The sequence below is a fragment of the Eupeodes corollae genome, chromosome 2 (genome assembly GCF_945859685.1).
Source record: "Eupeodes corollae chromosome 2, idEupCoro1.1, whole genome shotgun sequence".
Classification (NCBI taxonomy): domain Eukaryota; kingdom Metazoa; phylum Arthropoda; class Insecta; order Diptera; family Syrphidae; genus Eupeodes; species Eupeodes corollae.
This window is the reverse complement of record NC_079148.1, coordinates 157,818,107-157,842,621: the sequence shown is the minus strand read 5'-3', so window position 1 is coordinate 157,842,621 and position 24,515 is coordinate 157,818,107. Positions and strand designations below refer to the sequence as shown.

The following is a 24,515-nucleotide window of genomic DNA, read 5'->3' as shown; positions in this document are numbered from 1 at the left end:
ATAATTGGCTTTTTTGACAGGTTATAACACTCATTGAATATTTCTATCTCAAAAACAAATGTTCCTGATTAAATCAAGCTTTTTAGGTCATTGATAATTTAAAGGGAAATTGACAGGTTTTTATACACAGAAAATGAAAAGCTATCAGTAAAATTATTTTGTTCCGAACCATAAAATCAATAATCAGCTGTTCATAGAAAGCAATTTTATCACTTAGATACCTAAAATTAACTTAATCAAAATTGTAAGTTAAAAAAGGTTGTTTAAAATTAAAAAAAAAAAAACAAAAACTTATTAGCTTGTTTACGGTAAAAGTTTAACTTCATTGCTTTTGAGTCTCGAAACAAAATGTTCAACAATGAAAACAAATGGAAATAATATATAGGAACCCACAAATGCAGGCTTTATAAAATGGTGAATCTTCTAGCAGTCATTCGCATGAGCTACCTTAAGAAATGATTGTGAAATAGTTTTGTTTAATTGTATTCGAAGATTATTGAAATTGCTTTTTCTTTTGTTAAAAATACCGAATTGAAGTCAGAAATGTCTTGCATAAATTTAACAGGTTTACCTTTTTATTTTCTGAATTCAATTTGTTAAATAAATTAATCTACTATGCAGTAAAAAATTCAAATACAAATTTTGACAGCTCGTTTCTGGCTAGAAAAATATATATACATAATTTACCAGGCTTACGCAAGTTTTTCATCTTAACATTTACATTCATTTTTCCATCCATTTTTAATTATGTTCATACTTTTTATTAGCATATTTAGCAATTCACTGCAAACAGAGTGTTGAGTTGACAAGCAATATACACGACTTGCTTGAAATTATTTTTGATCGTTTATTCAAAATTAAGGTTTTGTAAAAGGTCATACAATCACCAGAATTGCTTCGGAGTGATTTTTTGATTCTTATTTTTTTTTTTTAAATGTCAACATTGACATTTCGTTCCTTGCACTGCCTTCATACCAGATTCTGTAATAGGTGCGATTTTTATTTATGAAAATGTAAAATAAATTACACCTATTCGAGTTTTATGTACCTTTTTTCATTTAAGGCTAAGTTACATTCGATACTTTTACCAAATAGAACAAAAGGATAAAGTGATATCTGAGTGAAACTTTTTTACGAAAAGCATACAAAAGTTCTTCTTATAAAATAGATTGGCTTGAAGACAAGTTTAGCAACAAATTTAATAAAGTTTATTGAAAATGTTATTTTTTCACAACTTAATTTAATTTTTATAGCTTTTAAAAATCGCCTTAACAATATTTCATTATATATCTTCAAAGCATATTTTGTTATACCTTAGAAAAAAATAAAAGTGTAAGCTGCCCATAGGTTACTGGAAAGTTGCCATCTCTTCCAGAATTAAACTAGAGGGCGCCACGTCGCGACCAAAACAATACCAATAAATTACATTTCCAAATGAAATCGCCCACCCATTCTCATCGCTTTCTCTTCCATTCTCCATTTCCCTCCTCTTCCCTTTCACCTTGCATTAATTTTACAATATCAGTTAATTAATTCAGCCGAATTCGCTGCGCAGCATCCCTTTTTGCCCAACAAAATAATATCATCCATCTCACGGCGAATTAAACCCAAAAGAATATTAATCACCTTGCCGACGACAGTGACATCTCGCGTCAAAATTCCACCACTACACTTCAACCAAAAGTCCAATGGAAAATGTAAAGAAAAATGGAGTCAAATTAATGATGGCGACTGTCTCGTCTTGTAAATATTAAAAATCAACTCTAAATAAAATTTACACGGCGAATTATTTCAATTTACCACAATCGAATTGAAATTAAAAACATTGTTGTGAATCGTAATTAAATAAATATTCTTGTGCCGCCCCTCAACAAACCTCTTGTTTCGATGTGCAAAATGTGCAAAATCAACGTAATGCATTTCTTCTCTGACTAAACTAAACTATGGCGGGGATAACTTGAGAGCGACGAAGAACACAAGAATTTGTAAATGTTGTGTTGTGTGTTGTTTACTTGACTTTTTTACATTTAATTAAATTCCAAAAGCTCGCAAATATCCTAAAGAATCCATTTGAATATCTTTATCCTTAGAAATCCATCGCGAAACCACCAAAAATTCCCTCGAAAAGTTGAAAAAACAAAATTTTTATTTTGACAACTCTCGCTCGATTGAAACGCAGAAAACACAAAAAAGAACCAGAAATACAAAAATATTTTTTCTGTTGCAGCAGGAGTGCGATGCAAAAGCAGTGAATGTTTAGCTTAAAACAACAATTGTTTGAAAAGTTGTTAATAATTCTTCTTAATTTCGCCCGATTCTCTCATTTTAACAATAAAGAAAAAAACAATTTTGTAAATAAAAGTCGTCAGTGTCGCGATAGTCATTCAAGGAAAATACAGTTTGGTATCTACATATAGGTAGATCGTAGATGTGCTACACTTGTTCCGTCGTTGTCGTTGTCGCCTTCGCTTTCGCCTCCACCAGCGCGGTGTAGAGAGGTAAGGAGTGTAGTGAGTGTTATAGGCGCGGATGGTGTTAACATTGAGTGCGGCGGGACAACAGCCGAACCAGCGCTCAGTTTCAGTTGTGTTGCTTCTAATTGAAGCAAGATCAGCATCAACAGCAGAAGCAATCGTGCAGGAGCAACCCAATTAACCAAAGAAGCAGAAGCAAAACTATTCTCATTATTTTCCAAGAGAGAGAATGTGATGTAAGTAAAAGCCGCCGAAGATGGTTGGGTCAAGTCCTTTCGAGTACTTAGTTCCAAGTACATATTCATCAGAAGGCAATTTCAATTTTTTTTTTAATTTTTTGGACAACAGGTATATTAAGAGAAGAAGCCCGTGCCCGCCTTTCCTCATACTAAGCGACGGCAACCATAGTCCATGTCTTTATGGAATTCAACAGAAGATTCAGTTCTTCACAGAAATAGTCGATTAAAATCATCATTTATGTTTAATCATACACCAAGATGTCACAAAGAGGTAAACGAGGAAACAATCACCGATTAGAGAGCGATCCGCAGCCGCCACCGACGAAGCGACGCAAAGGGCGACCCCCTAATGGATCGGCGGCGCTTCTAGGAGTGGCGGCGGCCACAATATCTAAGGCGGTCGCATCAACAAGCAATACCAATGACAACCATGTCGAAGGATCCAATGGTGGCGGAGGAGCAGGAGGAGGAGGAGCAGCAGCAGCAGCGAGCGCTAGTTCGGGGCTAACGTTACCTCCACCGCTGCCGATGGCGTCGGCAGCAAGTACATCACACCAGCTAACATCATCGTCATCATCCAAGTTGCCGTCTTCGTCCTTATCGTCGAATACTGCTGGAGGCATTAACTCAAGCGGTGGAACATCTTCATCAGTGCCGTGGCAGGCGAGATCTGTGGCCGACATAAAGATCTCAAGCATATACAATCGCAGTTCAACAGAGGCACCTGCTGAGCTTTACAGGTGCGTTATTATAATTGAGGTCTTAATGACTTTGTTGACGGTACTAAAACATTTGCTTTTGGTGTTTGAAAATTTACAGAAAGGATCTCATTAGCGCAATGAAATTACCCGATTCCGAACCACTGGCCAGTCATGAGTATTTAGTTGTCAACGACCAATGGAAGCAGGAGTGGGAGAAGGGTGTACAGGTGCCGGTGAATCCGGATTCGCTGCCAGAGCCATCAGTGTTTGTGATGCAACAGCCTATTGTTCAGCCCGCGCATGATTTTAAACTGTGAGTATAACATGATAAGTTAAAGCTATTTTTTTTAAAATCTTTTTTTCTGAGATCGATCGTTTGAATGTATACCATCTTTATTCCTTTAGAATGAACCTATTCAATATTAGATCTCTAATTCGCAATCATGTAACGAATACTTCTTTAAAATGATAAAGCCCGAGCTTTAGGTAAAGATTGATACACCAGGTCTTAATAGACTGAAGGCTCGGCCGTTGTGGGATTAGTTAGAATTATCCCTTATCTTTCAGCTGTTTGTACAAATGTTCTTAAGTTAAGTTATCCTGCGAAGCTTTTTAATTTATATATTTCATTAATGTATAATCTTCGAAGGGCATATATTAGAAAGAAGTATAACTAAACATAAAAGCTGCATTAAAAAATTGAGCCTCTGTTTTTCATGCATTATATTACAATAGTTATTATGTAGAATGCAAAAACTTGTTGTTTCACTAGCTCAAGATTTATTAGGCGGATGTGGCTTTTATTGTTTTTGTAGTAAGTACGATGGAAGTGGTATTTTTATTATATCTTCAAATAGCTAAAAATATCACCTCTGTTCAAAACTTATATCTTTGGGTGCTTCTCAATTATTTACGTATCTCATAAGCGTTGTTAAACCGAGATTTAGGCTTGAAAGGTGATACCAGACACTCATTATTAAGAAGTTTTAATCCGTGGAAGATAAGAGAAAAAAATGATTTATATTCTGGTGTAAGGAGTTCCTTAAGGAAATCTAGTTTCAAAGTTTGAATGCATTTGTTTACGAATTAAACCAATCATAGTGCATCTGCGTATTAAAAAAATAAAATTGAAATGAGTCACCAAATGTATTAAAAAACCAGAATTAGACATTGCAGCTTAAGCTCCCTTTGATTGCAAATGTTTTATAGTTATAAAGTTGCAAAAAACATATGTGTACTTAATGCATGTATACAAGGAGCGTGAAGCTAAGAAGTTGCTTTTTAAAAAAATGAAATTCCATAAACATATATTTTCTGTAGAATTTTGTCTGTAGTTTATTTTCTTGTTAGTAAAAATTTGTAAACAATCTTTCTTGATGTCACTTCATCGTCGTTTTAAAATCGTATTTTATAAAATTTTTGCGGACACATTAAAGTGTGTATACTTTTCGTTTTGGAGTGAGTGGAAGCAAAAGCTTCTTCAGAGCTTTTAGTAAGAGGAATCAAGTGCAATTTTGAATATAAATGCGTAAGTTCTATGTTATAATATACTTAACTAAGGTATTAAATTCGCATCGCAACATTCTTAATTTTTTCAATCATTCGTCTAAATCTAATATCTACACGATCTTTTGTTGGCTTAAATGTGAGCATTTATATAGATAGTTGAAAAGGGGATTACTGCCCATTCGATCTGTGTTTAATAAAGCGTGAAATGTATTAGTTTAATTTGAGCGATATCCTGCTTACCACTAACTTCTATATTTGTTAATAGAAACATCAACATGCCTCTGCTTTTTATTCTTAAGATATTTGATGTATTGAAAAAACTCGTAACTTATAAATCTTAAATAGATCTGAGTAAAGTAACTTTACCCTTTGTTCTCGGAAACTGTCAATGATAGTTCATCAAAATACATTTGGTTTGGTCTGGAAAGCTTTATTAAAATATCGGAAAAATATTAACTATTTGCAATCACTGAGAAACCACAAGGATAGATAGATATGTTTATTCAATAATTTTAAGGTAAATAATAAGGCATGACAAAAATGTCGTCTGCCCGAGTGACAATGTTATTTAATTTTATAATCAATTTAAAATCATACAATTTTTAGTTTTTTTTTCAAGTAATTGTTACTTATTGACTTGTAGCAAAATTTTACTTTTACTGGAAAATGAAAATTGTTTACTTTACAAAATCGAAAGAAAAACATGACTTAGACACAAAAATACAAAAAAAAAGGTAGTTCAAAAATTTGCATCTATGATTCTTCTTCTATAAATCAACGCCTCGGTGGTATATTTTTGGGACAGCAACCAATCTTCTCCATTTAGGTAACTTACTATTTCATTGTCGTTTAGATTGTCGAAAAAAGAGTCTCCTTAGCTCCTTTAATATTGGACATACACCAATGAAGTAGATAGTGTTTTCGTTCACTCCCATATTGCATAAGGAGCAAATATTAACCAAATCGTTTCTGTGTGGCATACAATTTAGGTTAAGAAGTTCACCTCTTAATTTTAAATAGTTCCAATAGTTTTTTTGAAAAATCGAGCCTAAAGTAATTACGTTCATTTAGAAGTAGATTTTCTCGCCTTTTCTTTGAATGTGTTCCTTTCATTTTCATCGATCGATTGGATAACCTCGTACAGTGCTTTTTTATATGGATACCAGTACATCCATTTAGTTCTAGAATAATACCACAATTTGCAGCAAGATCAATCCAAACCTTGTAGAATCCAGTTTTTCGACGCATGACACTTCCCAACATAATATTTGGCAATAAAATAGTCTACGCTCAGCTTCAATGTTGATACAAAGAGTATCGAAAGCCCTGTTTTCAAATGATACATATACTTAGGCGTACTTAGAGGGAGGAGAAATAATTTTCTAAGGAAGAATCGAAGCAAATTTTAAACAATTTCGTATTTCCGAACACCCCAGATCTGTGCTCCATAAACAAAACTTCATATTTGGCCTTTGTTGATATGTTGTTATTATTGATGCCGTTCTAGCAGCATAAGCCTTGGCTTTGAAGTGTTTGTCCATATTCAAATTAAACGTGAGAGTCATTCCCACATAAACATAATCCTTGACTACTTCCAATCCTACTCTATTTTTACACTAATAGCCTACTGATCATAAGCTGATTTTATTATACTTGTAATAAAATTATAATAATTATTAAAAGTTTATATATCTGAAAAATTTGTAAGAATTAAGAAAAACAAAAAAGAGTTCCGAAATCCGTTTTGCTCATTATTTTCTCAATTTATAAAAGCGTTTCTTAAATCTGTCAGAATCAAGGCGAGTTATAGCTAAATTAATTGTTTATATACTCTGTTATTTCACGCATACGCAGAAAAATATGTTCAAAGCTGTTATTATTTGTAAAAAAAGACCAAAATCGTTCAATACTAATTGTTAACTATTCTATTTCTCCTTACTCCTTCAACAAAAATGCGGTACTGTAAGCCTTCTAATATGACTTTACTAAAAGGTGCAAACTCCTCGTAGCTTTATTTGTAAAGATATGAACCATACTTCTTCACTCGAAACCACTTTATGGAATTGAAGTTTTTATTTATTTATTTATTCAATCTACGATACTTAATCCACAGATTTGCTTATAGAATTTATACAATTTCGTTGTTGTTATTAAATATTAATAAATATATTAATTAACATAAATAGGAACAATTAAGAGAAGTTATTATGCAACAATGTTAATAATAAATTTTTAAATTGATTTCTTGTAAGATATATATCTTTTCATTATTCATTATAGTACATATTAAAAATTTACAACAGTGGGAAATAGGTTCACTCTGGCCATAATTTGTAAAATAAGGATATTCAAATATGAAATTTCTCATTCTTAAAGATCTTAAAAATCGAAAGAATATCACAAATAAACATAACACTAAACATTGTACGCCTTGATTCAAGAGTTGATGATTTGAGTAAGCATTTAAACTAAAATTTCTTAAAGCAAATCTCAAAAAATTCTTTTAGATATTTTCAATTCTTGTTATTAACTTTTAAGTATCAGTATTCCAAATGGCATTACATCCAGTAATGCTCTAACAAGTGAAAAAAAATTAGGTTTCACTTTGTATGGGTTCTTAAAATCAGAAGAATTCCGTTTAAGGAAACCAAACATAGAGTTAGCTTTTGAAACAATATAGGAGACATGTGAAATAAAATTAAGTTTCTCATCTAGGTCTTTAATCTCGTGAACTCTTAATAGTTTGATTCTTTTGAGGAAATAATCTAAAATTATGGAGTTTTTTAAGTGACTGTAAGTTAACACAGAACACAGAACACTTTGACAGATTAAGGTCAAGATCATTTTGTTCACACAAATTTTCAAACTTTAAAATATCTTACTGAATGCAACACAACCATTATAATTATTTGTAACTTTCATATTTTGATGCATTTTTCAAGTTCAATACTGTCTGAAGTTCATTGAAAGTTCGAAAATGATTTTGCATTTCAATAACAAGTGAAGCTTTGGTACTTGCATTTCGAATTATGTATTGATACTACTCAGAACTACACACGTCACTAAACACCTTCGTCTTTTAAACGTTTTAAATATTTATATTTCATGCTCTCAATGAAAAGTGTGACTTGTTGATAATATAGAACAAATATTTTTGTTAGTGGTTAAAATTTAAAATTGATTTTAGAAGAACTTTAAACTTATGTTTTATTGTGTTTGAAAGATTTTTATAATATTTAAAACGTTCTCCATCACATAACAAAACATCGAAATGAAAACCATCATTTGAATTTCATCAGAAAACAAGTAGGTATTAGGTTAGGTTAGGTTAAAGTGGCTCTTGGTTGGGATTACACTTAGACCAAAGTATGGTCCTATGTGATACCACATGGATCAGTTGATCAGCTTAACTCGTCGAACCAATTGGAGCTCCGAATTTTTTAGATCGCTGGTATCGTTGAAGTAGTAGTCTCCAATGTGGATTCTACGTCAATTAGGCAGGGCATGTGGACAGAAGATGAGAGATTGTCTCCTCCTCCTCCTCGTCCATGCAACTCCTACAAAAATCATTTGCAGCGGCTCCAAGTCGAATAGCATGCCTTTCTATTAAGCAGTGCCAATGGGCCATTAAACTGGCCTAAGTGTGTCCGTTTCCATCTTGGACAGCCACTATAACCTATAGTAGAAGAATTAGATTCGACAACTATAAATTCTTTCAGTTAAGCCATTCTTAAGTCCAACCTCCAATACTTGTTTTTTCTAATGATGTTAACTTATACACTTTTTCTTTTCTTAACTTTTTGTAGTCCAAAAAACCGATATTTAAGAATAACTAAGGACGACTCCTATAATTCCGAATTACACTACCTAACAAATGTGGTAGCGTTAGCTGAAAATACCTGTGCCTACGACATCGACCAAGTCGATGATGTTTGGTTAAATTTACTTAATAAAGAAAGGGTCTTATCCGGTGCTTCTCCAATAACATCTGAGCAATTTGAACGTGTTATCGAAGAATTAGAGGTAAATACCTTTTTTGTTTTTATAAACTATAAGACATTTAAAAATAAATTTAATTGTGATGTAGGTTCGATGTTGGGAACATATTCAAGTCATATTAAAAAACGAAGATGGCCTCGGTATTGAGTATGATGAGAATGTAATTTGTGATGTGTGTCGATCACCTGATTCAGAGGAGGCAAACGAAATGGTATTCTGTGATAATTGCAATATATGTGTGCACCAGGCGTGTTATGGTATTACGGCCATTCCATCAGGTAATTTAGTTGGAGAATAAAAAGTTTATTAAGACATAACAAATAACATTATTTTTTTTGTTTGTGTATTATCAGGGCAATGGCTGTGCCGAACTTGTTCGATGGATATTAAGCCAGGTTGTGTGCTCTGTCCGAACAAGGGTGGCGCAATGAAATCAACAAGATCTGGTAAAAACTGGGCACATGTGTCATGTGCTCTATGGATACCGGAAGTTAGTATTGGGTGTGTGGATCGCATGGAACCAATAACAAAAATCTCAAGCATTCCACAAAGTCGATGGGCTTTGATTTGTGTATTGTGTAAAGAGCGTGTGGGAGCTTGCATACAATGTTCGGTGAAGACATGCAAGACAGCCTATCATGTTACTTGTGCATTTCAGCATGGACTAGAGATGCGGGCAATCATCGAAGAGGGTAACGCTGAGGATGGTGTAAAGCTGCGCTCGTACTGCTTAAAACACAGCTTGGGTAGCAAAGGCAAAAAAGGAAACCAAAAATCGACGAACAATAATGGACTGTGTTCAGGTGGCGATGACGATGATGGCCGCCGACGAAAGAGTCGGAAAGATATGACTTCAGAAGAACGGAATCAAGTACGAGCTCTTCGACATCAGGTAAGAATTTTGTTTAAACTTCCAGCAGCTTCCACAGAATTTTTGGATTTAATTATAAAATGTTCAACATAATTTTGCTCTTTTTTATTTAAATATATTTTAATAAATTTTTATAGGAAGTGGAAGCTGAATTTGACAAATATGTTAATGTCAGAGACATTAGCTGTCACCTCTTCGAGTGCGATGAAGATGCAATAACGAGCATTTATAATTACTGGAAATTAAAGCGAAAATCTCGTAACAACCACGAGCTAATTCCACCCAAATCTGAGGACGTAGAATTGATTGTCCGCAAACAAGAGCAAGCTGATCTGGAAAATCACAAATTGTTCGTGCATCTGCGCCAAGATCTGGAAAGAGTACGCAATCTCTGCTATATGGTTAGTCGAAGAGAAAAACTATCGCGTTCGTTATTTAGGTTGCGAGAGCAAATATTTTATAAGCAAATAAACGTGTTAACTGATGAAACAATCATTAACACGATAGAGTATGATGAAAATTTAACAACTGCTGTGACCTACGCAAACGATGGTCAATCTCTGTACGATAGGTTTTATACTAGCTCAAATTATCAAGGCGACCAATCATTTTTAAGTTTAGAACATAATAGGCAAAAGGCATTAGGGGAGGGTAGGAGTAGTAGGTCAAATGTAGCCTCAGGTGCCGCTAGCTCAGCGGCAGCGGCAGGTTCTAGAGCTTCTTCCTCGGCAGCAAATCGAAAGAAATCAATTTCTCCCTACAAGAAAATTAATGTTAACGGGGCTAAAGCGCCTCGTCGGAATGGTGGCGACGGTCATAGGGCGGCAAGTAGTGGTTCTCAATCATCGTCGTCGTCGACTAGTTCGACGGGTTCAACGGGCTCTTCTTCATCGTCGTCTTCAGGTTCTTCGGCTTCCTCCGCGTCTTCTGCTTCGTCGGCAAGTGAAAATGAGTCAGCCAAAAAGAAAACATCGCCAGCGAAACAACGTAAAAAGCAAAGCTACTTGTGTTCTGTCGAAATGCGACAAAAACGGCGAAAAAGTAGTGCTGCTGCTTCAACTGCTGCAGCTAATTTACCTGCGTCAAGTTCAAGCGACGAAGAGGATAAGAAACAACAATCGCATAAGCGACCAAACAATTTCCTATCTCAAATGCAGAAGGAGCTGGAAAAAGACAAAGGTGCTCTGTCCTCAAGCAATGAAAGTGAGGAATTGGTTCCGTTGAAGAATCTCGACAACACGAGTAAAAATGCCAATCGAAAACCTAACACACAAATTTACTCTGATAGTGACAGTTCCACGTCTACGTCGGAGGAAGATAAAGATAAAACCGAAAGCAATATAAGCGACTATCAAACAAACGTACGAACGAAGGCTGCCATGAAGGAATTTACTCTGCAGCAGTCGATACAAAAACAAAAGAAGGAAGCAGCAGCTGCAAAAGCTAAAGAAGACGTTGCCAGCACAAAGGACAACAAAGATAAAGAGAAGACTAAAACAAAAACTAAGGAAACTGCAAAGGAACACTCGCGAACAGAAAGCTCGAACAAAGACAAAAAAGAAGAAAAGATTAGCAAGAAGAAAGGCCAAGAGCATTCGTCAAAATCGGCTGAAAAGCAAAAGTTCGCCTCTGACTTGTTGGTGGTTCCGCAAAGGCAGGCGGCTAAGAAGGCATCGGAAAATATGCGTTCTACGAATAGTTATTCGGCAGCTGTGGCTGTTCCAACAGGTGTTGCGCCTAAGAAAGATTCTCGAGATGATCGTGATTCCGATCGCACGCAGGTCCCCCCAACACGTGAAAAAGATAAGGAAAAAGAGAAAGAAAAAGACAGAGAAAAGGATAAAGATAAAGATAAGGATAAGGAGAAAGAGAAAGAGAAAGAAAAGGATAAGGAAAAGGATAGGGACAGGGACAAACCAAAGGAAAGTACAAGCACTAACAGTAGTAAATTGGATGAGAAAACGCGTCCCAAAGAGAAAGACAAAGAACGGGAGAAACCGACTGAAAAAGCAGTTGGAAAACGTGGTAGACCTCCAAAGAATTCGAATAAGGATGAATCATCCTCATCGAAGGATATTGTCTCTCCGCGACAGGAGAAAGTGCAGCCGAAAGCAGCAGATAGTGTTTCAAAATCAAGCAGTAGCAGCAAGATAACAGAGTTACCAAATAGTGTGAAGCCACCAACAGATATGACCAAAAATAACATCCTGGTAGCATATGTTCCGCAGAGGCAGGCAGCCAAGAAGGCCGCGGAACAGCTGAAGAGTGGAGGAGTTAAGAATCCCACAACTGACATGGTGACGGACGAAAAAGAAGTAAAAGATAAGGAAGGCAAACTGAAGTCGCCAGAAAGCAATAAAAAGCAGCCATCGGCATCGAATGAGTCTCATGTTGTTAAGCCAAGAAGGTTGTCCAAGGAGATGATCACTAAAGACACAACAAAGGAATCAGTTCCGACGTCAAGAACAATTGGCACACGAAGATCCAAAGATTCAGTTTCAGATATTGTCAAAGAATCTGAAGGCAAGAGTACAACACAAGTGTCAGTTCCACCTCCAGCTTCATCTTCAGATCCAGATTTAGATTTACCTTCAGTTCCAGATCCAGATTCAGTTCAAGAGCCAGTTCAAAAGGCAGTTCCGATACCAATATCTGTTCCAGAACCGGAAAAAGACCCTGCACCAGCGCATCCGTCATTGGAGGATGAACCTCAAGACAAACAAGCTCCTGAATTACATGAAACGAAACTGGTACCTGAGACTACAACATCTAACGAAAAGCAACGCACTCCAGAGCCAATCCCTTCAGAAATATCAAAACTTACACCGGAAGAAGAAATTGTTCACAGGCCACAAACAATATTATCTCCTTCCTTGACGGAAAAGAACAGGGAACTCTCTGAAAAGGTAGGAAATCGTAGGTCGCCGGTACAAAATGTAAATCTCACATCGACGTCCGAGTCTAGTAGTTCCTCCTCCTCGTCTTGTAGCAGTAGTTCATCTGACGAAAGTGAAATAGAAGAGAGTCGCAAACCACCCACTTCACGAAAACTTTCCAAGGGTAGTATTGGTGAAAAGAGTACGAAAAAATCGTCACAAGACGAACTACCTAAGTCGCCAACACCTTCACCTTCACCTTTACCCGTCAAATCTCCCAGACTCTCAAAGCCGCCGAACACAAGTCAGAGCAGTACGAGTAGTATTAACGGCAGCAGGGATTCTCTTCAAAAAGAAGACCCTCTTCCACATCGACTGTCTCCTACGATTCCAACGGAAGAACACCAACCTGATTCAGCGCCAATTGTTTTGGACGATGACGATGACGAAGAAGATAATTCCAAAGTAAAGTTATCTCCTGAAAAGGATAAAAAGGATGACGTTTTGGCACCTCAGACAATTGAAATCGAAGACGATGAAATCACAAAAACCTCACCCACATCACCTAACCTCGAGGAAGAAATTACTCAAAGGAAAGCCGAATTGGTTTCATCGACGACCATATTCAACAACACAAGCACAACCTCAAGTCTGTCAACAAATCAAAGTAAATCGCATCGCAATTTTGGTTCGTTGGACAAATTACTCAACAAAAAGGAACAAGAACTCATCAGCAACAGCAGTAGTGCTGCGGACGAGAGGAAGTCTAGCATTTCGGCAGGGGAAAGTGCCAGTAATATTGAGTGTGAAACTATAATGGACGAGCTGAAAGAAGCGCCACATGCTCATGAAGACCAAGTGGACGAGGAGAGAATTCCCACACCGTCGATTGAGGAGAAATGCAGTCGGTCAATACGTATAGAAGATCCTGATATTATTGAGCTCGATTCAAACTCTGAACAGAGCCTTAAAATTGACTCGAACGAACCTCAAACGCAAGATGACGAGGAATGTGGGCAAGACAACTCGTCGGAGAAACCCCCACAAACTCCACCTGCGCCTTCGAGTAGTGAGGAATCTCAAAAGATTTTCGAACAATCTCCGGCTACTCCTGCAGCACACCACCACCATCGAACTTCTTCATTCGATCCAACTTCTGAAATTCACTTGCTAGACAATATTCCAGAGCCGGACGATAATGAAGACGAAGAAGATGATGATGATGATGCCACCGCTGCTCTACCCGACTTCTCCTTTAGTCAAGGACCGGGTATGGATTGTTCAGGGCCCGTTCCTAAAGCAACTCACGAGGCGCACAAAGAGGATGATAGTGCGTTAACCATGAATCTAGTGAAGAAACTCCGTCAATCCCAATCACAGAAACGCAACCACAACAAATGCGATGATGTTCCAACAGATTACGGACCACCTCCAACACCTGCAATACCAACAACATTCCCCTATAACCACCACTCAGATGATATGTTCCAGCAAAAGGAAAATTCTGCTCCCACTAAGCAAATCAAAGACGATAGTGCTCTGCCTGAAGACAAGCCTGCTTCGGATGCACCCGCTATGTCGCAGATTACAAACAATAACAGTTCAAGCCTTATTGTGCCATTTTCCGAAAATGCCATTAATTTTCTGGACAAGTCAATAACCCAACCGTCGTTGGTGCAATTTCCTGCACTACAGTCCTCCAACGATCCGCAACAGCAGCAACAACAACAGCAGCAACAGCAACAACAAACGCACAATATTCTACAAGATTCTGTAACGGTAAACGACGCAGGTTCTATGTTCCTAAGTGACGCAGACATGGTTGATCACAAGAAGAAAACTCCTCAAGCTACGATCAACAACAGTGATTGCTTTAACAAGCTGACTGACTTCAAAGAACCAGACTTTGTTGACCTCCATGTCTCGAAGGAAACTTCCATGGATTTCACTACAAATGCGGAGTCAGTTTACGATGAGAACACCAGAATGCAATCGCCGTACATGAATGCCAGCGATAAGTGGAACGAAAACGACCTTATTCAGACGAGAAGATCGGTCTCCACTTCGCCAAGTTCCATTTCAGAATCAAACGATATTCCGCATCAGATGCTTCCTACCACCAAGTCAAACCAACAGTCGCAGCAACACCAACAACAACAACAACAACAACAGCAACAGCAGCAGGATTGTAACATGGTTAACAGTCAGAAAACTCACTTTTCAGGAGCACTTGACTCATTCGGGAGCGCATTAAGTTCTCAATTCAATTCCATTGCCCAACAGAACAATTCCACTCAAAATATGGTAAATGGGATTGATGTCTTGGGATCCTCGTATGACTTTGGACAGCAACAACAACAGCAGCATCAGGCCAGTCATTCACAAAACCAATACAATGGTCCAGTGAGTCTGTTCCATGCGCCGCCACCACACGCTAACGTACCCAACCACATGAATCAAATATCCTTCCCAACACCCGGACCGGTGTTGTTTCCCACGGCCGGTCTGGCTGGAAATGTTCCACAGAACCGAGCTTCGCAATCGCAACAGCAATCACACCAACAAAGTTCCTCTATATTCGGAGGAAATCGTCAGAATCACCAACAGGACATATCAGCGTCTTCTTTCATGACCCCAATGTCAAGTGGCAATGGCGGTAGCGGAGGTGGTGCAACATTTACCTCGTCTTCGCACAACCTCGCTCTCACTGCTGCAATAGTTTCGACCTCTGTAGCCACCCTGGATCATAACTCCCCGCAGAATCATCAATTCAATGCTGCGTCTGCACAATTTAATTCTCTACTTGAATTAATGCCCCCTACAACCAATTCGAACAACAAAGAATCACCGTCAAAACGCACATCGGCGAGATTTAGTCAACAACATCAGCAACAGCAACAACAGCACCAGCAACTTCAACAAACACAACAACAACAAACACAGCAACACCACCAACCACAGCAACAAGTTCTTCCTCGAAAATCGCCTCAAATGCACAAAAGCCCCGGCAAAAGTCCTCGCCAAATGGAATTGCTAAGCAAGCAATTGGGTCCGAAAAGTGGCAAGTTTGAGGGACAAACAACAGGCCGCCAAAGAAAGAATTCGGCCCGAGGGACAGGAACCGGTCGTGGTCGAGGTCGTGGCCGAGGCAGAGGAGGACGTTTATCGTCGACGACACAAATTGCACCTGCCATTGAATACACAAACACTCATATCGTTAATAATCTTGTTGGTACACCTTACGATTTCAACTACGAGGAAGACATGGCTTCCTCGAATATGGAAAATCTACAATCTCTGCGAGATCGTCGACGTTCGTTCGATTGCCGAGGCAATATGCAGCAAAATACAACTCCCGAACAGCAGAAGTTCTCTAGCCCTACGTACATCTGCAAAATGCGAAACAGTACGCAGACCACCGCATCCAACAACTGTAACAATCGGCAAGGTGACCTCAAAACTCCTTCGGCGAATACAATATCCGCCACAAATAGTGATGTCGCAATGCTGCATAACATTGTGAGACCAGTTCTTCCCGGACCAGTCGATATGCGTACCTACAGTCTTGATTTTGAGGCACAGCATTCATCTGCCAGTCAGGAGGCGTACAACAATAATTTGCTAGGTGCATTTGATTCGGGAACTGCTGATCAAACGCTGCCCGACATTGACGAAGAAGTTGAGAAAGAATTCCAATCGGCTCTTAAGGCGAGTGGAACTGGTATTCGTCTGACTCAAAACAGCCAGCCTTCCAACGCTCCTGAAGTTGTCATGCCCGCGGAACTGCAAACGTCAATGGAGACAACATCAGAAGAGATTTCCATCGACTCCGATACCACGAATACCAAGGTATCACTCTCCGATTCGAGAAACCAGTTGAAGCTTAAAATCAAAGGACCACTAGCATATCCCGACATGTACAATTCAACAAATTTGAGTGTGCAACAGTCATCGGCGCATGTGCCAGTAGCACAGGCAACAATTGGAAGTGGGAGTTCCTCGGTTGGCAGTGGTGGGACCGGCATTCGACGCATGCGGAAAAAGGAATTGCTACAGTATTGGGGACAGAAAGAAACCAATGTGGACGACACTGTTGGCATGACGCAGTCTGCAGAAAATAAAACAAGCTCCTCAGATGCAATGATCAGTCGTTGTGTTGGCATTCCGAAGGCTGTAGATTCAATGCTGTCGATTCCGACGAAAGAAGATTACAAGAGCTACAACAGTACGGAGACCGTTTCAAAGAGGAAAAAGGGCGGCTCCCGGGAGTTGCGACAACTTGACATGAGCTACGACGTTGCGGAAGGTAATCCTGAACGACGACGCAGTGGCTGTTCGACAGGTAGCAATCTATCGGTGAGCAATGAAACTGGGGTCAAGACGACTGGTAAGCGTCGTGGACGTAGTAAAACACTCGAATCCGAAGAGGAACACACCCCCAAACTGAAGATTAAAATTCTAAAAAAGTCACCTGTTGGTGGAGCATCAGCTGGAATCAGCGGACCAGGAGCATCCACAAATATGCGCATTGTTTCCTGTCCGCCCAAGAAACGCCACACTTCCAGCTATGTTATTCCTTCATTTGAAATGTTGCGACGAGAGAGCATGAACTATCGAAAGAAAGTGATGGCCGATTTTGGTGAAGATGACGAGGAGAAGCCCACCCAAGTCAGTGCGGAAAAAATCGAAGCACCAGCTCACGTGTCCAAAAAGAAATCCTCCAAACAGAAAAAGGAACACAAAAAGAAAAAGAAGCAAGACAAACACATTCAAGTAATTGAAAACAATGCATCCGATGTTGCGCCTAAACTCATTATTCGCTTTGGTAAGCGAAAAATCGAAGAAGACGTTGCCTCGGACATGGGAGATGTGGACAGTGCAAAATTATCAGAGACATCTGCGCCCATCGTACCCATTCGCTTGAAACTTGCCCGAAATTCCGATGGGGGAGGATATGTTATTGGTAATAATCAGAAAAAACGATTATCTGATCCGAATCCAGATCCATCCACAGACAACACTTGCGAAAGTGAGAGATTGTCAGGGGAGTCAAGTCATGCTTCTAAATCAACAAATCAACCAGTTCCTCCGCTAAAACTAAGGACCAATTTTCACAGTGAACAACACGCGGCCGATATTAATGCTGGTTATAGCAACAGTAGTAATAGCAGTAGCACGCCGCCGCCTTCAGCATTACATCCTCATGAATCAGACAGTGCTGCTAAGATGGCTGTTGATGCATCTTTAACAGATCTTTCAAAGGCAACATCAACCGTGACTGCAACCTCTGATACCGACTCAGTCTCGGCCACAGCAACGACGATGGCGGCGGAGACGGGAGTGGGGGCGGGGACGGGGACAGGTACGATGACGGTAACGGAAAATGACTGCAGCTTACTTCCACAAAACAAAGACTGTGAAGTTAGATGATAATCCTACTACTGTATTTAAACCTTAACTTTTGTTGAATAATCGTTTAAGTTTTACCTTTTTTTCTCTACATATAATTTTCTTCTCGTCCTCCTTCCTATTTTCAAATATTTATGCCTAACCTAATTTAATTAATTTATATTCGATTTATAATATATTATAATTATAATTAACGCCTTCCAAATCAAATATTATGTAGAAAGAGAATGAGTGATGTATAGAAATATGTAATAACGAAACGAAGGCGAGCAATCGTTTAATTATTGTAATTTTTCTTTAGTCAAATGCTTGGAATTATATCATAAACAAAAATATGCAAAATGTATAAAAAAAAAACACAAGATAATACAACAAATTAATCGAGGACTCTCGGCTGCACATTAATCATCTTAATTCGATGAAAACCATAAATGATTTTTTTTTAGAGATACTACTTTTAAGAAGAAGAGTGCTTTATGAAACATGTGTAGTGTATGAATGTTGTAATTTTTGCTGTTGATCGTGTGTGTGTGTACTGAATATTTTGAAAACAGAAAAATGTTGATTGTAAATTTTTTTGTAATTGTAAATTTTTCAATGTACTTATGTGTATAAGTCAAAATCAGCAACAACAAATTTTTATTAGGCTAAGAAAAAGTAAATAATTAAAAAAAAAATAGATTATTTACTTATATTCTAAAATTAAGTAATACAAAAAAAACAACTAGTTGCAACTTAGATATAATAATAATAATAAAACAAAACAATTATAACAAATAAGAATCTAAAATTAAAAACAAAAACAGTCTTTTAAACGTAAATAGGTTTAGAATAGGAGATTTTTATATAATTGTTTCTCAGCTTTAGAGCCTTAGATTACTATTAATAATTTTTTAAAAAATAATTTAATTTGTAAATTAATTCCTTGATTTAAGAAGAACAAAAATAAAAGTATTATTTCTGAAAAAAAAACTACAGAAATATCTTGAAAAACAAATAACAAAAATACAAAATTAAACAAAAAGAAAACATTTTAATAACATTGAATAGATATTATTTATATTTATTATTTTATTATGTATTAATTTATTATTTCGTTTGTTTTTGTTTGGCCAAAGGCCGGCGGAAAGTGCATTCACATACATAAATACATCGCTGATTAATTTTTTATTTCCTACCTTTTAAATATTATTAATTTTAATTATGATTCTTTTTGCTATGCATTCTTTTTTTAATTTTGTTTTGATTTTATGCCCCATTTATGCAACTATTATCAGAACACATTTTGTTAGATTGGCCAGAAAACGAAACAAATTAAAAAATTAAAATAAAATAAATAAAGTAATTAACTCAAATCAAAATTTAATGCGTGTTTATATGTGTCTTTCCTCTCTCCTTAATTATAGTGTGCCAAATATGTTTAATTTTTTCGTTTGTTGCAAGAAAAAACAAAAATTAAATATGGAATTGCATTTTAAACGATAATATACTTAGCACTACAAGAAAGTATTATTTGTTGTTATAGTTTTCTTGAAATTACATTTTCGTTTGTAATTATTTTTGAAGTAAAAATAAAAATAAAAGACATTTAGTTGTCCTGCAAGTGTTTAAAACATTTACAGTGCTAAAGTATCACACTCAAAAAATGCTTCTTCTAATTACATTTTGGACAGTTTTATAATCATCAACACAAAAATAAAATCAAAATCAAAAACAAAACTTATTTAATTTACAAAAAATGAGGAAACACAAAACCATCGGTTTTTGGAAGTCAATTTTCTTTCGTACAATTCAAACTTATTCCAAAACGTCATTACTTTTGCCAACAAGATCATCATTTTGTGTAAATTCAACTCTTCAATTCTTCCCCCAAAACATAATACATATTACTGTCCATAGCTAATAACACAACAACAATAATTGTAAATATAATATTATAAAAATTTAATTTATCAACAAACAGTAAAAAAAGAGAACAAAACAATATTATAATAAAGTCATTAGTAAAATTTTTAAAATAAAAAAACTAAATTACAAAATGAAAAAAAAAAAACAAACAAAAAAAACAAAAAATTAACTAGATAAAAAAAGTCACCATTTAACAGAAACAAACCACAATGTTATAGCAAATACTAAACAAAAATACAAAATACAAAAACAGTGCTCTTCACATTCAAAATGTTGAGATCTTTTACAATATAATGTAAGTACAATACTCTCATTTCTAAAAAACAAAAACAGAAAAAGTTACTTTGTAAATAGTAGATTAAAGAAAAGATTGATATCAATAGCATATATTACAGATTTATATTATATGTGAATAACAACAAAAGAAAACTAACAAAAAAAAAGAAAGAAAACTATATTCGATTTATAAACAAATCGAAATCGAGAGATCTTTATTAAGTATAGAACAAAAAGAAAACATGCAAAGTTTGTTGTTTCAGTACTGCAAACACAATGTGCATAAATGTAAGTATAATTATTTAGTAAGAAAGCAGACTTTTGTGTAATATTTAGATGTAAGTAGTTATAATACAAATGATTAATTAACCACAACAACAACAAAAAATATGTATATTTAATATTATATTATTCGCCTTTATTGTTTTTATTATTATTATTATATATTATTCATTTTTTTTATTTGTTTGAAAATATAAATATATAAAGTAATTAAAAAGAAAACAAAAAAAAAAACAAAACAAAAATCAACTTGTCTGTTAATTATAGGAAATAACAATGAAAGAAAAACAAATCAATCTTAAGCAGTAAATAATTATATTAAATGGAAAGTAAGTTATAAATAATTTACAAAATTTCAAAAAAAAAAACAAACAAAAAAGTAAAAAAAAAGAATGTACTTTTAAGTTGTATTATAAATACAAAAAATATAGAAAGAATTATGGCTATAAAATTCAAGTTGTTTTTCTTTTTGGAAGTAATGGAAAATGCAACAAGCGACGATTGGGAGGTCTCCAATTTGAATTTGTGGGTTGTTTAACATGAAGTTGTATATTTTCTTCATATAAAAGCAGCGACAGTTGGACTTTTTTGATATAACTGATGAAAAGTTATATTGGACTATTTTGGACCAAGTTGACATTTTTTGACATTGCAGTTTTTATAAGTATGAGAGCTTATAACTACTGCATGGGTTTAAAGACCTCATTTTAACTAGAGAATCAAATCATTAACTCAAGGTAGAAGTTTGCGAAATCAGGGGTCTGATTATGAAGTTCGAGGCTGATCGTTTTCATTTCGACCTTTCAAATTCGACTCGCGTCGTATTTCCTTATTAACACATTCGCGGCGAAGCAAAAATAGTGTGTAATTATGGTGTATAGGTATTCTGAAAGGGAGAAATTTGAGGAATCCCAGGAATCCTCAAGATTACGGGTGTTCAGGAGACTAAAAATAAGAAGCAAATCTTCTCCTATGGATCTCCCATCAACTCATGGCAGTGAATAATAATAAACACTCTTTCGCATGTGAATCCGCCAAAAAAATCTGGATTTCAACTCGCAAACAAACTATATTATAATTTCAAAATCGCCTTCGAATTCGTTGCGAAAGCAACAATTGAAAAATGCCAAATTCGCTTGCAAAACGATTCGCCCCGAATCCCATTATCAGGCCCCAGTTTTGTTGTTGTACTCTGCCAACCACTAGAATGAGGCCACGCATTTTAGAACCGATTTTAGCTTTATATAGCTGGTGAAAGTGTTGTGCCCGGAAACTTTTACTACCGTTTAATATGTGCGTATTTCACCATCATAACTTTATTTATAAAATTAATGGGTACATTGATAACGAGCGTTGAAATTCCCCTAGATAAAAAAGAAACTACTCAAAAGGGGTATAAAAAGTGCGTTACTGGGATAAGTCCACTTGCAAAAGGTCAGAAAAAATCAAAAATAATTAATGAAATATTTACATGGGTTAACAACATAATTTAATAATTTATGTTTACATTAGTAATGACTATGTCCGCCATTTTGGATATAACCTCAATAAGACGGTGTGGAATCTGAGCAATCATTTTTTACTTGCGACATATAGGAACTATGTATGTATATGGCAAGTTTTGCATTTGTGCAAAATTTCGAACTCGAGATTTTAATCAAACATGATATTACGATGGTAGAGTAGTCGAAAAAAGTGGGTCTCGCGATTCCGTCCGCTCCTACAGCCTAAACCATTGCGTCGATTGAGTTGAAACTTGGAAGTTAAGGTTTTGAGCAGATTCGCGTTAGGCGTTTTTTTCATTTTTTTTAAGATCAAAACTAACAGTGGCCCCATACAATTTTTTTGGTCAAAAAACGAAAATTCGAATTTTCTCAAAAACAAACCTATAGATTTTTTTAATTTTCTCTAAAGTTTTATTTTTTAACTTGGCTTCTTTTAATAAGAAAAACATATTTTTGTATTGCTCAGGAATGGTACCGCTCATAGAACAGTTATTTTGTTTTTTAATTTTCTCACTAACTTATGAACTGATTTCAATAATTTTTTTCTGAATGAGATCTTATATTGCCTTAACAATATTTGATTATCAAAAGTGCATTTTTTTATTGTTTGGGTTTTTAAAAAAATATTGATTTTTTTTTTCAAAATTCGATATCTCAAAAACAGGTCAACATTTTTTTTCGAAATTCAAATCTATAACGTATACTTTCAATTTCTAATCAACTGCATTCCAAAAATATTTTAAGAGCAAAATTGAAAAATTAATTTAAAAAAAAACGCTCTAACGATTTTCAAAAAAAAATTTTGAAAAATCAAGGGTTTTTTTATTTATTAAATGGCATTTAAATTTTTAAAGACAAACTTATTTTTCAGGTAAAATTTTTAATCTTAAAATATTTTTTTAAAATTATCTTAACTGTATTTAAAGTAAATTATTTTGATAAAATATTAATTACATTCCTATCTTTCTTATTCTTATTACTATAACTATTGTAAATACCAACTATGGCCGTGTAGCTTCACCGGATTAACGAATATGATATATTTAATCAACAATCTATTTTAAACAGTTTATCAAGAAGTAATATCTGGGTACCTTAGTATATATGATTTGAAAATATTATTCTTTTACTTGCCTTCGCCTAAATATAAGAATAAATACTCAATACAAGTTAAAGAAACGTACAACTTCTACAACTACTGCTTGCGTGTCAGTTCACAACTAAAAGCCAAAACGCACAAGAGCCTGACTGTAACCAACGCATGAATAGCAATGTCTTGTAACGAAAAAAATAAACTGAACGTAATAACTCCATGTTTGCGCTCAAAACTTGTAGGAAAGAAGGAATGTGATTGGATTGTAGTAGGTACCTTTTACCTTCCAATAACATTCTTTCACTATCATTATAAACATGTCATCTATCTATCTGCATAAAGCTGAGCACGTCAAGTGAACTATTCTATGTTCATTTAAGACACCTACCTAACTAAACATCAAATCGGCGAACGCTTTACAATTTAAACATTCATATTCTTCCTCTTTCTTATCTTCAGATAATTTACTTTCCATCCTGTTTTTTCTAATATGGAATTAAAATAAGGCTATCAAAAGGAAAAAGCGAAAGAGTTGAATACATAAACAATTGTTTCCGTTAAGTACGCTTACAAGTATATTTCACTTGCGGGATGAAATGTTCAAGGATGAGTTGTGTCTTGGGACAAATTAAATGGCATTTATATATTTAAAGACAAACTTATTTTACAAGTATATTTTTAAATCTTGTATTGTTACTTTTTTAAACAGACTTTTTGCATACAGGAGCAAGTTCGTGCGTTCTAGCCGTGCATTTCATTTTAATAATCACTTTATGTAAAAGCCATGGCCAAATGTTTTCAATTATCGTGTTTTTCAATAAGAGCGCTACAAAAGCTTTTGTTTTCTAAATAAAACAAAAACGGTTTTGAATATCAATGAAATTCTTTATTTCTCAACTCCATTTCTTTTGCATGGCCACCACGGGGACGCTTGCAAAAGTCCATACGATGAAACCAATTTTCGACTGTTTACAAGCATAATTCCGCCAATACTGCTGCAATTTAACGTTCGATATTCGTATGAAGTTCATAAATCGTCGTTGGAATAGACCATAGACTTGACGTAGCCCCACAGGGAATATTCTAACGTCTTCAAATCGCATGACCGAGACATTTGGCCAAACGACTGGACCATTTCGTGAGTTCTCCAAACTTGGTTTCCAATAAATTGATAGTCACATTCGCTGTGTAGCTTGTGGAGCCGTCCTGTTGCAGTCACATGTCTTCCAAGTCCATATTATCCAATTGGAACCAAAACTATTCGGTTATTATTGAACGGTAGTGATCTCGATTTACAGCACGTGCCGGTCTTGAGCATCACGGAAGAAGTACGACCCAAAGACGCCGCCGGCCCATAAACCACATCAAAACGT

The 24,515-nt window shown here is 35.7% G+C and overlaps 1 protein-coding gene across 1 annotated transcript; it reads left to right on the top strand.

Annotated features, from left to right (window-relative positions):
- Positions 1-1,307: 1,307 nt before the first annotated feature.
- LOC129943976 (PHD finger protein rhinoceros) lies at positions 1,308-19,411 on the top strand. Its single transcript, XM_056053072.1, has 7 exons — positions 1,308-2,710; positions 2,823-3,453; positions 3,533-3,727; positions 8,730-8,946; positions 9,011-9,200; positions 9,276-9,814; positions 9,931-19,411. Exons 2-7 carry the CDS (start codon positions 2,972-2,974, stop codon positions 18,097-18,099), a joined length of 9,792 nt encoding a protein of 3,263 aa, XP_055909047.1. The 5' UTR covers positions 1,308-2,710; positions 2,823-2,971; the 3' UTR covers positions 18,100-19,411.
- The last annotated feature ends 5,104 nt before the right edge of the window (positions 19,412-24,515 follow it).